Raw genomic sequence first — 17,065 nt, forward strand, 5'->3', positions numbered from 1 at the left:
TTTAAATGATACAATAGACCAGTTAGACCTAACTGATATCTATAGGACATTTCACCCCAAAACAATAAATTTCACCTTTTTCTCAGGTGCACATGGAATCTTCTCCAGGATAGATCACATCCTAGGCCATAAATCTAGCCTTGGTAAATTCAAAAAAACAAATCATTCCAAGCATCTTTTCTGACAACAATGCAATAAGATTAGATCTCAATTACAGGAGAAAAACTATTAAAAAATTGCAACATATGGAGGTTACACACTGCTGAATAACCAACAAATCACAGAAGAAATCAAAAAAGAAATCAAAGTATGCATAGAAACGAATGAAAATGAAAACACAACAACCCAAAACCTGTGGGACACTGTAAAAGCAGTGCTAAGGGGAAGGTTCATAGCAATACAGGCATACCTCAAGAAACAAGAAAAAAAGTCAAATAAATAACTTAACTCTACTCCTAAAGCAACTAGAAAAGGAAGAAATGAAGAACCCCAGGGTTAGTAGAAGGAAAGAAATCTTAAAAATTAGGGCAGAAATAAATGCAAAAGAAACAAGAGAGACCATAGCAAAAGTCAACAAAGCCAAAAGCTGGTTCTTTGAGAAGATAAATAAAATTGACAAACCATTAGCCAGACTCATCAAGAAACAAAGGGAGAAAAATCAAATTAATAAAATTAGAAATGAAAATGGAGAGATCACAACAGACAACACAGAAATACAAAGGATCATAAGAGACTACTATCAGCAACTATATGCCAATAAAATGGACAACTTGGAAGAAATGGACAAATTCTTAGAAAAGTACAACTTTCCAAAACTGAACCAGGAAGAAATAGAAAATCTTAACAGACCCATCACAAGCACAGAAATTGAAACTGTAATCAGAAAACTTCCAGCAAACAGAAGCCCAGGACCAGATGGCTTCACAGCTGAATTCTACCAAAAATTTAGAGAAGAGCTAACACCTATCCTACTCAAACTCTTCCAGAAAATTGCAGAGGAAGGTAAACTTCCAAACTCATTCTATGAGGCCACCATCACCCTAATACCAAAACCTGACAAAGATGCCACAAAAAAAGAAAATTACAGGCCAATATCACTGATGAACATAGATGCAAAAATCCTTAACAAAATTCTAGCAAACAGAACCCAACAACATATAAAAAGATCATACATCATGACCAAGTGGGCTTTATCCAAGGGATGCAAGGATTCTTCAATATCTGCAAATCAATCAATGTAATACACCACATTAACAAATTGAAAAATAAAAGCCATATGATTATCTCAATAGATGCATAGAAAGCCTCTGACAAAATTCAACATCCATTTATGATAAAAAATCCTCCAGAAAGCAGGAATAGAAGGAACATACCTCAACATAATAAAAGCTATATATGACAAACCCACAGCAAACATTATCCTCAATGGTGAAAAATTGAAAGCATTTCCCCTAAAATCAGGAACAAGACAAGGCTGCCCACTCTCACCACTACTATTCAACATAGTTTGGAAGTTTTTGCCACAGCAATCAGAGCAGAAAAATAAAAGGAATCCAGATTGGAAAAGCAGAAGTAAAACTCTCACTGTTTGCAGATGACATGATCCTCTACATAGAAAACCCTAAAGACTCCACCAGAAAATTACTAGAGCTAATCAATGAATATAGCAAAGTTGCAGGATATAAAATCAACACACAGAAATCCCTTTCATTCCTATACACTAATAATGAGAAAATAGAGAAATTAAGGAAACAATTCCATTCACCATTGCAATGAAAATAATAAAATACTTAGGAATATATCTACCTAAAGAAACAAAAGACCTATATATAGAAAACTATAAAACACTGGTGAAAGAAATCAAAGAAGACACAAATAGATGGAGAAATATACCGTGTTCATGGATCGTAAGAATCAATATAGTGAAAATGAGTATAATACACAAAGCAATCTATAGATTCAATGCAATCCCTATCAAGCTACCAATGGTATTTTTCAGAGCTAGAACAAATAATTTCACAATTTGTATGGAAATACAAAAAACCTTGAATAGCCAAAGCAATCTTGAGGAAGAAGAATGGAACTGGAGGAATCAACCTGCCTGACTTCAGGCTCTACTACAAAGCCACAATCATCAAGACAGTATAGTATGGTACTGGCACAAAGACAGAAATATAGATCAATGGAACAAAATAGAAAGCCCAGAGATAAATCCACACACCTATGGACACCTTATCTTTGACAAAGGAGGCAAGAATATACAATGGAGAAAAGACAATCTCTTTAACTAGTGGTCCTGGGAAAACTGGTCAACCACTTGTAAAAGAATGAAACTAGAACACTTTCTAACACCATACACAAAAATAAACTCAAAATGGATTAAAGATCTAAACGTAAGACCAGAAACTATAAAACTCCTAGAGGAGAACATAGGCAAAACTCTCTCCAACATACATCACAGCAGGATCCTCTATGATCCACCTCCCAGAATATTGGAAATAAAAGCAAAAATAAATGGGATCTAATTAAACTTAAAAGCTTCTGCACAGCAAAGGAAACTATAAGCAAGGTGAAAAGACAGCCTTCAGAACGGGAGAAAATAATAGCAAATGAAGCAACTGACAAACAACTAATCTCAAAAATATACAAGCAACTCCTACAGCTCAATTCCAGAAAAATAAATGACCCAATCAAAAAATGGGCCAAAGAACTAAATAGACATTTCTCCAAAGAAGACATACAGATGGCTAACAAACACATGAAAAGATGCTCAACATCACTCATTATCAGAGAAATGCAAATCAAAACCACTATGAGGTACCATTTCACGCCAGTCAGAATGGCTGCGATCCAGAAGTCTACAAGCTATAAATGCTGGAGAGGGTGTGGAGAAAAGGGAACCCTCTTACATTGTTGGTGGGAATGCAAACTAGTACAGACACTATGGAGAACAGTGTGGAGATTCCTTAAAAAAAAAAAAAAAAAAACTGGAACTAGAACTGCCATACAACTCAGCAATCCCATTGCTGGGCATACACACCAAGGAAACCAGAATTGAGAGACATGTGTACCCTAATGTTCATCGCAGCACTGTTTATAATAGCCAGGACATGGAAGCAACCTAGATGTTCATCAGCAGGCGAATGGATGAGAAAGCTGTGGTACATATACACAATGGAGTATTACTCAGCCATTAAAAAGAATACATTTGAATCAGTTCTAATGAGGTGGATGAAACTGGAGCCAAGTACAGAGTGAAGTAAGCCAGAGTGAAGTACTACAGAGTGAAATAAGCCAGAAAGAAAAACACCAATACAGTATAATAATGCATATATATGGAATTTAGAAAGATGGTAATGATAACCCTGTATGCGGGACAGCAAAAGAGACACAGATGTATAGAACAGTCTTTTGGACTCTGTGGGGGAGGACGAGGGTGGGATGATTTGGGAGAATGGCATTGAAACATGTATATTATCATATGTAAAACGAATCACCAGTCCAGATTCAATGCATGATACAGGGTGCTTGGGGCTGGTGCACTGGGATGACCCAGAGGGAGGGGATGGGGAGGAAGGTGGGAGGGGGGTTCAGGATGGGGAACACATGTACACCTGTGGTGGATTCATGTCAATGTATGGCAAAACCAATACAATATTGTAAAGTAAAAATAAATAAATAAAAGTTAAACAAGCAAATGGCAAAAAGTAATTCTCTTATATCCTTGCCACAAAAAGATAACTGCTGTTAACTTTTTTTCTTCCTCTGTGTGTTTTAACAAAATGTTCTACCATACAGTTTTAAAACTGATTGGTTCACATATATTAATATATTTGTGTGTCATTAATAACAAAACTGCATGAACACTTCATGAAATGATACATGATGAAATTGAAAAACCACTTTGGGGATCATCCAATGCCTTAATCTTACCCCATTTTGGTTTCATTTCCTTACATATAAAACAAGGAAGTTTTAGAACTAGTTTTCTTGGTTCTTTGCTGACCTGAACCTCTTTATTAAATTTTTCCTACTCCTTTTGGAATTATTACTCCAATCTGTTGCTAATGAACATAATTAAAAAATAGCAACTAACATTGCAAGCTTATTTCAGCCTGGATGCATGGATTTTTCATATTTAATTCTCCTAAAAAATCTGTATTATCTTCCTTTTACAGATAAAAAATTGAGATTTTCTTAGGGTTAAGAAACTGAAATTCTCTTGAGGGAAGGACAGAATGGGAAATTATTGCTCAATGGTTACAGAGATTGTTTGGAGTGATGAAAAAGTTTTGGAAATAGATACTGGTGATGGTTGAACACCACTGTCAATGTAATTATTAACACTACTGGGTTATACACAAATATGGCTAAAGTGGCAAACTTTATATTTAATTACAAAAAAATTTTTAAGATATGTTAGGTCAGCCAACAGGACCCTTTTTTTTTTTTTTTTTAACAGCCTTAATGAGGTACAACTGGCATAACATGCTGTGAATTGAAGCTGTATATGGTATGATATATGCATAGACTGTGTAATGATTACAAGTCAATAACACATTCATCACCTCACATACATTTTTTGGTGTGAGATGGTGTTAAACCTTCTAGTAACTTTCAAGTATGTTTCCATGTTGTTAACTTTCCATGTTGTTAACTATAGCCATCATGCTATACATTACATCCCTTCAACTTATCTTACAAATGGAAGTTTGTACCATTTGACCAACATCTCCCCACCCCTCAGACTCTAGCAATCACCAGTGTACTGTTTCTATGAACCCATACTCTTTAACATGAATGCTATTTGCACGTTGATAGTGTTTCGTAACCCAGTGAAATAGTGGTGAAAATCTGATACCTGACAGAGGCTCAGATTTTATAAAATAGTCACTCAAGCTTCTGAAAAGATAAGTCCACAATTAATTTTAATACATCTAATAGTTCAAATTTCCTAGTTTAAAATTTTGATCATTAAAATCCACTGTGGCAGGAAGATTAATTCAGGGATGTAAACTGATTTATTTTGGCTTTATACTATCCTATTTGATGATTCAGGGGTACAGTTTTAAATATCCTGTGCTTTTACAGTATTGATAGGTTAAACCACTATCTATATTATAGCTGACTCTATTCCTCAAGTCCCATAGGCCTGTTTTCTGCTCAAGAATCACTTAAGAAGAATCAGATAACAGAAAGAGATCCAGTGATTATGTAATTTTTAAGCTTGATGGTCTCAGAGGTTGGACTAGACTAGATGAAAGTCACACAGGCCTATAGTTTGTTTTCTTAAAATTAGATGGCATGAAAATTTCATCTGGCAAGCTCTTCATCTTTCTATAACATTGAGGAATATTAAGATTAGCTGAACCAAAAGAAATGCTCTCTGAATGTTCCCATAGTCTCCCAACTGAAAGTCCAAGTTGTTCTAGAAACAGGAAGACTGAACTGTGCTGTCATCAATGGGTACAAATAAAGGATAAACAGACTTTTCACTTAAAGAACATCTTTATTTAACCTTTAATATACAATATTACCTTTAATTTATAAAAATTACGTATGGAGGACATAACTGGAAATCACTTCAGGAGTGGCCGGTGGGTACCGATTTAGGAGGTTATACTTGCCCCACTTATTAGTTTAGGGAAAAATTATACCAGTGAATTTGAGACCAGTAAGATTGAGAAATGGCATTTCAACTTCTGAATCCAGTATTAAAACTGAGGATGCTTTATTCAAACTATCCAACAAAAACTAATTTCTAAATTTTCTAAAAAATAACTTTTCCCAAGAGGTGAGCTTATCTCCATGGATTTTTCTGGTATATAATTTGCAGTAGAAGTCTGTAGCTTTCAAATAGCTGCAATACATATTTAATTATTTAAAATCTTCTGCAGATTAACATGTATGTATGTGGTGTATGTGTCTGTGTACTCACACTTATATTCACACTGAGTCACACTGAGCCGAAGCCATCTGTATTGTGTGCTGGACCTAGAAAGGTAATTCATTTATGGTGTGTGTCCCCCCTGTCATTCTGAGTACAGGCTTCCCCTTTCTAGGATTTCCAAACAGTGAAATATTTGGTAAACTTCTTTGTGAAAAAAGCTATCCTCAAGAAGCTCAGTGCACTGCAATGTACATACATACTAGCAATGTGGTGGGCTCAAAGGTTAAAGTGGATTAGTTGTTAAACAGTTAAAAGGCTGAGGATGCTTTAATTTAAATATAATGCACACTGACATTATGAAATACTTTTGACTTGAAAAAGGATTGACCAAGTGCAAGAAGAGGAAGGGAACTCTTCTTCTGGACACATCTTTTTCTCTGCATTCCTCAGATTTAGGCTGTTGCAGAGGCAACAAGGGCAACAGTACCTTTCTGCAGTCTAAAAAGGAAGAGTAGTTGCCAAATGGCAACTGAGCCACATAACCCATTTTCTGTTGCTTAAAATTTTTTCAGGAGATTGACTTCTGTAGCACAAAGGTCAGAAATATAATTTCCTATTCTTGTCATAGGGCCCTAAGAGTATTCAAGTGGAGGAATTTTTGCAGCTCCAGCCATCCAGAGTCCTGGTCCAAAGGTCAATGAGCAGGCAGAACCTGGAGCAAATGTACTAATTCTGATACCACAGAGATCCTTCCTTTTACATGGAGACTCTGGAATTGTGGCATTAAATGATAAGAAAGGATAAGGGCTGACAGCATATCCCACAAACAAACAAAATGCCTCCTTCAAGATAGTTGTACCATACTGAAACCTGAACAGCCTCCAGAGGATAGCTATTTTCAAGACAACAAATATATAGCTTTAGGTTACACAAATACATATGATCATACATACATGACTTTTTTTTGCTTTAAAAATGAATTATGTATTCAAAACAGATAAAAGATGAATATCAAAGATTATAGGGTTTTACACAAATTAAAATTGAGATCAAGGGGTAACAATTATGATCCATGGGCCAAATCTAGTCCTCCATGTTCCAGAAAATAAAGTTTTACTGGAAAACAGCCACCGACACCCCTTTCTTTACATGTTTTCTATACTTGCTTTGATGGCTCAACAGCAGAACTGAGTATAGAGACAGAGACTGTATGGTTCACAACGCCTGAAATATTCACCATCTGGCTCTCTGGAGGAAAGCATGCTGATCCACAGATCACAGACAACATGACCTGAATGAGCTGAAGGAACAGAAAATCATCTTCATCAATGTTCTGGAACCAAGTACATTAAAATATCTCCAGATCATATCTGGTTACTCAAATATTCTGCTTAAAATCTGTGCAGCCAAAAGTAGTTAACAACAGTGTTCATTAATTAACAGAGACAATACTAAAAATCTTTCTGTGTATCATTGTATTTATGTATATATCTACATAAACAGTGCATTAAGATATGAGCTAGCCAATCCGAGTGTAAGGAAACCTAAAGAAAAATAAGAACTCAAAATACCATTACTAGGAACTGTTATTAGGAACTTAGAAATATTTCAGTATATTCTTCTTTTATATTTAACAGCATGAGACCATTACTAGGAACCACAGCAGAGTGTAAACAATTTACAACTAACTGCAAATTTTACCCATTTAATTATGTGACAAAATTTTTTGAATATAAAATAACCAGCATTTCTATAAAACATTAACTTTTAATTATGTAATTAAAGTGATAATAGCAAAATAAGAATGTTTTTATTTCTAAAGTAGATATTTTAATCAAAGTTGCATCAGAAATCAAGTATTTCTTTTGACATTTTCCAAGAGACTTTAGTTATTAACTACAATTATAGCTGTTAGTAGTATATAGTAACACATTGTTTAAAATATATTATAAACCATTTCTTCTTTAATTTAAAGGAAATATAAAATTAAGGACTTTGTAACATGAATCATACTGAAAAAACACTTAAAATGGTATGAACAACTCTTATACAGAAAATGCCACTGGAATCACAAAGTGTTCTAACACTTGAAAGTGCCGAGCACAGTGCTTGGCACACATTAGGTATGCTGTGCTTGTTCACTCACTCACTCACTCACTCACTCACTCATAAGGAATCCACGCCTAAGGAGAAACTCCAAGGGCAAGCACAACAAATTTTACCAACAAATTTGAAGTTCTGACAAAGACTTTGGCAATGGAGAATGGGAGAGGAGATGTTAATGATCAAAATTTCCAACTGCTTGGTTAAAATCTACCAACTAAAGCCCTGGGTTGTCCTAGAGAACATCACAGAGAATCAGGGTCAATATTCCACAACAGGAATATATTCCTTCAATACCCAGGTTTTGCTTTTACACATAAACATTTGCTCAAAGACAACAATAGTTAGTGTCAGACATAAGACAGCACATCTCTGCAACCCACCAGAAAGTAAGAATCCTGTGACTGGGTACCTATTTTTCTGCACTGAGACTTCTTTTTGGTTGGGACCACATTCTCTTGGTTTTAACAACTTAATACTGGTTTGAACCAAAATCGTGATTCTAAAATTCTAAAAGAAAGAAAAAATAAATATATAAGGTAGCGGGGTGTTTAACATCTATTTTTTTCTCTTGTATACCAAATGATCTATCTACTGTGCACATTTGTGCCAAAGGAACAAAGTAACGTGTCTGCTTTTGAGGAGGCACCTGGAAAGGAGCATTTCTAGGCTCTTTGCAGAAGGTCTTAAAAATATAACGAATGTTTAACCTGAGTCATAAGGTCTACAAAATGCAAAGGACTGTAAAGGACAGAAAAAAGTAAAGAATACTCTCAGAAACTAGCAGAATATGGGAATAATATAGGATAAGGATTGATCTTGGAGAAAAGAAAATTTTAAATCCTTAACAAAAATAAAACATGAAACTGGCAACTCGTAGCTGACTTAAATGTAATTGCCTTTGGTATTCAGAGAAGAAAAAAAAGAAAAAGGAAGCAATGTCATAAGCTCTAGTCTTCTCACCATCACAAGGAAGATAAGGAGATGATGAAGACTCTTCCTTTGTCCCTCTCAAGAGTTTTTGTTTGTACCAGAACTAGCCATGCTCATACACCTCTCAGTCTTCTCTTGAGCTCCAGAAAGACAAACAGAGCACTTGGTGTGGGGGTTTTATCTTCTCACTCCTTGAGAAGTTCCTGGGGAACAAAAAGGTTCCTTCACTCTGCATTCTTCTAAATGAAGTGAGGAAGTGTTCACTGCCATCTACAGAGCTGTTCTGGGTCTTTTGCCAAGTCAAGTTATTCATTTTTTTTAAGTGACTCATAAGTGGGCTTGTGCTATTTTTAGGAGCAAAGCTAATGTTTTTTGAGAACCAAACACTTTCCCTTTCTCTTCTAAAGTTAGTCATCTACCCTTTTCATTTAAAATTTTTAGTTTTTCAACTAGTAAAAGATATTACAATTTCAAAATATGTACTAAAATTTAAGTTTCCTAAAGATTTAAATAATGCAACTGGCTCTACATCCTTACTTTCTATGTATAGTGAAAATCTTGAGGGGGTTATCATTTATGGATCATCTTCTGAACTATGTGAACTGTTTGACTATCTGTGATATAAGATGAACACCCTTAAAATATTTAATCATATTAATTTACTAAATCTTTTTCCAATGTAAACCTAACACATGCTAATAAAAAATTTTTTAAAAACTATCAAAATAAGACAATAAACCTTCAGAACTCTAAAGTGGGCTTCCTACACATTGCTTTTTGAAATCTTCAAATTCATAGTAAATATTAGACTAATATTTAGTAGTAGTAGACTACTACTACTACTCCCAACTATTACTGCCAATGGAAGCTGTTTGTATTAAGTGTAAGGAAGAAAAAGCATCTTGTACTGTGACATAAATTTAAGGGGCAGAAAATTTATAAGCCTTATTTACCTTTTAGTTCCTGATAAAATTTAAGTTATTCCCCCACAAATATAAAGAAATATTGCAAAATCTATTGATGGTAAGAGAAAGCCCCTTAGATATATTTCAAATTTAGTGTATTATAATTAAATTATACCACATTTTAATTACTAAATATTATTTTGAAACTACTCTAATTCTTTGGATTTATATAAATATCCTTGGAGAAAAAAAGTTGAATTTATTTTTTACATAAAATGTTTATGAAAAGCTCACTCATCTGATGGGATAATAAAGGATCCCCTATCCCTAAAACAGTTAAGGAAGTTTCAATACATTTTGTTTTTGATTTAATAAATTGTGAAAGTAATCTGGTTCATCAAGGTAAATTCAGAGCTGCATAACAGTGCAGTGAATTTTGTCAAGCCACACAAAGAGCTGAAAATTGAGGGAGTCTACTAAGGTCAAAGTGAACGAAATTTACTTGGTAGATTTGCTGGTTTGAAAAAATAATCTCCTACCAACAAAACCAAGGCTTTCTCTTAGAACAGGTTTCAAGGCAACAAACTGCAGCATTTTCCCCACTTTTTGTCATGCTACCAACACGAGACTGAACAACATACACGGAATTCCAAACCCAGGCTCGTAAGTAGTGGTGATGATAAATAGTAGTTTCAATGATTCCATATGGAGACAAAGACTTGAAGAGTATTCTTTGTGAATCATGTCCCCAGAGAAATCAAATTTAACCAAGAAATTTTAACAGACTAGATTGTGATTTGAAATGGCTGCCAGTCTGCATCTAATGGGAACTTGAAAATTCAGAGAGGGATAGGTATTCTGTTTCTTTTTTGAGTCTTCCTGTGGCCTATGCAGTTACATTGTTCTTTTGCTCTTGTTTATTTTAATCCATTCCATTATTAAAAATGGAGGGGAAAAGAGGACAAACAATGTGTAAATATTGTGACTTGAGAGCTGCTCCACAGAGGAAACAAATGTGTAATTGGTTTCAAAGGCCATCTCCAACTCCTACAAGGTGCTCCACATTCTTGGCTTATTCTTAGGAAGTATAGCCTCCAGATTCCAGGACTCTAGAAACAACAGCAACAGGCATAATTTTTCAAGTGACCATCTCATTAAGAATCAAAGCACATCAGGTCTCTGTCCTACATACACCAGAATATGTTTTGGTCAGGTATAAAATGGAATCATTTCAAAGTTGAAATATCTACAAGTTGAAAAGTCTTGCAGGGAATAGTCATGTTTCACCCTGCCATGTTGACTTAAGAGGTCCAGGTTTTCAAAAGGCCCCTCTCCAGACTAGTTTCTGTAGTGGTCCATGTAAACAAAACACAGGTGAGAATGGTCTTTCTGGAGCTGCATTCATCGAACAGCAGGATTTCTTGAAAGTGTGGTGTTGGCTAAATGCAACACGGGCAGAGGGTGAGCCTCTGTATTAAATACCCAATGGTCTAAAGGTAAAAGGTCATCACCGGAGAAGAGCAGATACAAATACCTGAAAATTTAAAGAAAAAAAAAATTGAGTTTCAACTAGAATTCAACAAGATTAGGTGATCTCAGTTATAATGGAAGAGTACACCAGTAACCTATTTTGAGAACTTTGATGAAAAACATGCCAGAAAATGAACCTCAGTCATTCAAATGATGAAAAACACAAAAGCAATGTATTCCAGAAAAGTGAATAAAATCCAGTAAGATGAACAACTAGACCTCTGAAAGAAGGCAGTTAAAAGGCAAATTCCACATACCTGTCTGAAGCACATAAAACAATAATGCTATAAAATGGCATAAAACAAACCAATCCATGGTTTTTTACAGACATTCTTTTAAAGTTCAGATATATCAATCATATGTTTTGGCAACTTACAGAGATCACAGTATAACTACAAATTAATGTGTGTGTGTGTGTGTGTGTGTGTGTGTGTGTGTGTTAGTTGCTCAGTCTTGTCCGACTCTTTGGGACCTCATGGACTGCAGCCTGACAGACTCCTCTGTCCATGGGATTTCCTAGGTAAGGATATTGGAGTGGGTTGCCACTCCCTCCTCCAAGGTATCTTCCCAACTGAGGGATCAAACCCGAATTAATAAACACTAAAGAAAGTAAGTGAAGCATTATTATTTGGACACAGCAATGACTTTATATACTCCTAATACATTAGTTTTTATAGTTCTTGGAGAAGATACTGCAAACTGTTCAAAAAAAGTTCTAGAAACATTATGGATTTACAGGAAGGTTAATCATTTATTAGTCTTTCTTAATAGGTAATAGCATTGTTTATATGAAGACATATATATTTACACCTCTCCATGAACACTGCAGGGCACAGGGGTAACTTAGAAATTTAAAATAGTTTACACAACAATTCTTACCATGATAGGTAAAAATATCATATGTATATCACATTATATATTAGAATTGGGCAAATTCCAATATGAATTCTATTACGGGGTTATCAAAGTGAGCAGAAAACAACCATAAAGAGTTGGCAATCTGGGTTATAACTCTTGATCTTAGCAGTAAGTAGCTGGGCTTTACTTATAAGGCTTTGGTGAAGAATTCCTTTACAGTATTTTAGCTAAACTTTCTTTATTTTAAAAATAGGCACATTAACATCTTTTCATTTTACTGTTATAGTTCTTGGTGACAGAGTAAAACCATATGGCACTGAGGTAAATGGAGGCTGCTTATCAACTGTGTAACTGGTGAAGCTGGAACAGAGAGTAACAGGGCCTCTACTTTCACTCTGATCCCAGACCTTGAGATCTGCTTGACTAACTTACTCACCAGGTAACAGGCAGAGAAGCTGGAACTGAAAAAGGCTTGGATGAACATAGCAAGAGACTCTGCTGAGTCTGCTTACTGTATGGAGATGAGAAGCACACGCTCTCTGTGTTCTGGGCACAAACATGTCTAGGAGAGCTATGTTCTGTGCAGTTTCATGTCTTTTGGCTAAATGTGGGCTAATGTAGCAGGCTCACTCTAATTGTAACACTTCTTGGGAGAGGAGTAGGTGAAGGAATAGAGAGAAAATGCAGTTTCTTGTAAAATGATTTCTTTACATTGGAAAGTGCTATAGAAGTACCTTATGTAAATACACAAAAAGCTTTAGATAACAGAAAGTGGTATTTTATTTTTAAATAATCATGAAACAATCTTAATAAAACTGTAGTGGGTTGAGTAGCCCCCCTATTCCCCAACTCATGTCCATCTGGTGCCTCAGAATGTCACTTTATTTGGAAATAGGGTCTCTGGTATATAATTAGTCAAGGATCTGAAGAGGAAACCATCCTTGTAGTGTGGGCCCTAAAACCAATGGCTTCAATCTGTACAAGAGAAAGGAGAGCGAGTGATCTGGACCCAGAGACATGAAAATCATGTGAAGGCAGAGGCAAAGACTCAAGGAACACCATCCAAAGAACACCTTCAGAGGAAAATTATTTCAGACTTCTGGACTGCAGAGGTGTGACAGAAAAACTTCTGTAATGCCACCAAGTCTGTGGTGATTTGTTACTGCAGCTCTAGGAAATTAATACAACTTTCATGCCAAGCCTCCAGAGGATTCCTCTGGACCTTAAGCAGAGGTTTGGATGAACTACTTGGAGAGTCAAATAGGCCCTAGACAGCAGGAGGTAGACTATAGATATATATTTAAAATTTTATTTTATTTTTTTTTAACATATTTTATTTTCTACATTTATCTCATCCTTTAACTTTATAAAAATTTTTATTCTTTGGTAATGCTTAAATAATAGTCAGATATTAATTTCCTATTCTAGATTACTTTTTCTTTAAAATAGATGGTTTTCTCTCCTCATTCTTTTTTTTTTTTTTTTAACAACAAAAAACCTTTATTTTGTTGTATATAAAACCAGAACATTTTTTACATAGATAATTTGGACCTCAAAGATATGTTCTTTTTTTTTTTTTTTTAATTTTTTAATCCACCACAGGTATACATGTGTTCCCTATCCTGAACCCTCCTCCCTCCTCCCTCCCCATACCATCCCTCTGGGTCGTCCCAGTGCACCAGCCCCAAGCATCCAGCATCGTGCATTGAACCTGGACTGGCATCTCGTTTCATACATGACATTTCACATGTTTCAATGCCATTCTCCCAATTCTTCCCACCCTCTCCCTCTCCCACAGAGTCCATAAGACTGTTCTATACATCAGTGTCTCTTTTGCTGTCTCGTATACAGGGTTATCGTTACCATCTTTCTAAATTCCATATATATGCGTTAGTATACTGTATTGGTGTTTTTCCTTCTGGCTTACTTCACTCTGTATAATAGGCTCCATTTTCATCCACCTCATTAGAACTGATTCAAATGTATTCTTTTTAATGGCTGAGTAATACTCCATTGTGTATATGTACCACAGCTTTCTTATCCATTCATCTGCTGATGGATATCTAGGTTGCTTCCATGTCCTGGCTACTATAAACAGTGCTGCGATGAACATTGGGGTACACGTGTCTCTTTCCCTTCTGGTTTCCTCAGTGTGTATGCCCAGCAGTGGGATTGCTGGATCATAAGGCAGTTCTATTTCCAGTTTTTTAAGGAATCTCCACACTGTTCTCCATAGTGGCTGTACTAGTTTGCATTCCCACCAACGGTGTAAGAGGGTTCCCTTTTCTCCACACCCTCTCCAGCATTTATTATTTGTAGACTTTTGGATCGCAGCCATTCTGAGAGGTTTGGATGAACTACTTGGAGAGTCAAATAGGCCCTAGACAGCAGGAGGTAGACTATAGATATATATTTAAAATTTTATAGCAAAATAAATGTTTGAAATTAAAGTAAAATAGCTAAACAACTCATGTCAAGGCCATGGTACATTATTACTGACAAAGATTTTTAACTTGGATTTTAAATACAGAACAACCAGAGAAGTGTGATCTTTGCTATGAAAGTTGAGAAAAGTCTAATTCAAATTAGCTATCAGACTACCAGATCCTCTAATAAGGATTTTTTATGACTACAGTTCAAAGTTGGAGATAACAGATGACAAACAGCATTGCCAAAGGCCTGTAAGTATATAAAAAGGTGCTATTAAGTACCTCAGTTTTACTGGATGTCTTGCTTGCTTTTTAGAACTATTTTAAAATGCTGTTCACATATACCTCTTTTATCTATAAAGACAAGACATTCAGAGGAGGTGATGGTACCAGAAGTAATCTCAACTAAGTGTTGGTAGCATTCACTACCAACAAATAGGAAAGTTTTACAGTCAAACAGGAAAGAACAGTCAACCAAATCTGAGAAGAAACATTTAAGTGTCTATGGAGAAATGCTAAGGCTAAAAAAGAACCAACTACCAAGCTACTGTGTTCTTTACTTAATTCTTTATGTTTATCAAATGAGCCTTGCTGACTTGTTTATTCTCTTCCACAACTACCAGGGGCAGTGTTCACGGTATTATGGATAGATGCTACAACCCTAAAGGCTTGCACTAGGGACTACAACTAACTCACAAGAAAACCTCAGACTGTTTGAAAAATTATTTACTTAAATCTTCCATTTCATTTATACTCCTAATGTTTAAATAATGTCTTAGGATGGATAAATTGAAGACATGCAGTGGAAATTATATTCTAAAAGATGATACATTAAAATATACAATTATTAACCTCTCCAAAAGATCTGTCCCTCTCTGCCTTTCTTAAATCTAAAAGTTGTTTCCTAGTGGGAAGGGATGGGGAAGGAAAAAACATTGAAACAAACATGGCAGTATTGTGGATTCAAATCCATTTTTTTGAAAGATAAACTGGAAGTGGAACATTTGTGATATTAAGACCCAAAGGGGCTGGGAAAAATTCCTCTTCCTCTCCTTTAAGGGGTCAAATAATTTAGGGTGACTTTCCTATAGGTCAGAGAACACTGAAACTACATAAACAGTTGGGATTATTTCATATAACAAAAAGTCCAGATGTAGGTGGTAATCTTGGTTAAAGATTAATGAAAAAATATTAATTTTTTTCCAGGTGCCAAAAGGCCTTATCCCTTTTTCCCTTTTCTTAGGTCACTGCCTTGAGAAAACTTCTAACTGTCCCTTTGATACATATGTAAATCTTTTTTTAAAGCTTCATAAACCTCTTGCCTGTGTTACAATTCAGGAATGTTTTTCTTAAAATGCCTGGGAGCCATGCCTCTGAAATATAAACATCAAGGAAGACAGCACCCCAATCTCTCTCTCACTGTGAGGTTAGCTTAGGAAACTTCCTCTAAGCTCTAATTAACCCCTTGTGATAAATATAGAAGTATTATTTTTCCTTTGGATAAAGAGAATTAACACACATGGCCTCCCCAGTTACCTTATACCTTATGAATTCAGAATGAACCAAGTATAGCAAATGGTGCTGTCAAGAAACTACCCGTTTCTCATTACACTGCCTTTGTACCTTTGTCAGAAAAATGTCTTCCCACCACTTCCTATATCCTGTTTCAAATATTTGTCCATCAATTATTACTGTCTATTTCACCAATACCACACTGTTCTAATTATGATAGCTTTATAGTAAGTCTTGAAATCAGGCAGTATTAGGCTTTCAACTTTGCTTTTTTTGAAACTTGTTTTGGTTAGTCTAAGTTTTGTATTTCCATATGAAATTTAGAAACAGCTTATTAATTTCTACCCAAAAGAACCTCCAGGAATTTTGATTGGGATTATGTAACTACAGAATAATTGAGGGAGAGTTGACAATACTGAATTCTCAGAACCACAAAGAGAATCTCTCCATTTATTTAGATCTTTAATTTCTCACAGCAGTGATTTTTAGTTTTCAGTGTACAGGTCTTTAATGTGTTTTGGCAAGATATCCCTAAAATTTCATATCATTTCATATGCTATTACAAGGGGAAATTTTTCAGTTTCAATTTCTTGATTGCTCACTGCTAGTATATATAATTGATTTTAATATATTAATCTTCTGTCCACAACCCTGCTAAATTAACTTACTAATTCTACTAACTTTTTGAGAAACTCCATAGGATTTTTAAAGATGACAATCATCCTCTACAAAAAAAAGTCTTTTCTTTTGTCTGGCTGCAGATAGAACCTCCATTACAAGGCTAAATAGAAGTGAAGAGAACAGATATCCTTGTCTTGTTCCTAATCTTAGGAGGATCTTAGTTCTTCAGTATGATGTAACTATACATTCTTCATACATGCCATTTATCAAGTTAAGAAAGTTCC

The 17,065-nt window shown here is 35.2% G+C and overlaps 1 protein-coding gene across 2 annotated transcripts in view; it reads right to left on the minus strand.

Annotated features, from left to right (window-relative positions):
• Positions 1 to 5,489: 5,489 nt before the first annotated feature.
• The window catches only part of MAN1A2 (mannosidase alpha class 1A member 2), a 152,203-nt gene continuing 140,627 nt past the window's right edge, over positions 5,490 to 17,065 (minus strand). For both annotated transcript variants that reach the window (XM_070785837.1, XM_019956728.2), the window contains one exon: positions 5,490 to 11,365. In XM_070785837.1, the coding sequence (XP_070641938.1) occupies positions 11,233 to 11,365 (133 nt within the window). In that variant the 3' untranslated portion in view covers positions 5,490 to 11,232. The remainder of the gene's footprint in view (positions 11,366 to 17,065) is intronic.

The sequence above is a fragment of the Bos indicus genome, chromosome 3 (genome assembly GCF_029378745.1).
Source record: "Bos indicus isolate NIAB-ARS_2022 breed Sahiwal x Tharparkar chromosome 3, NIAB-ARS_B.indTharparkar_mat_pri_1.0, whole genome shotgun sequence".
NCBI classification, from domain to species: Eukaryota; Metazoa; Chordata; class Mammalia; order Artiodactyla; family Bovidae; genus Bos; species Bos indicus.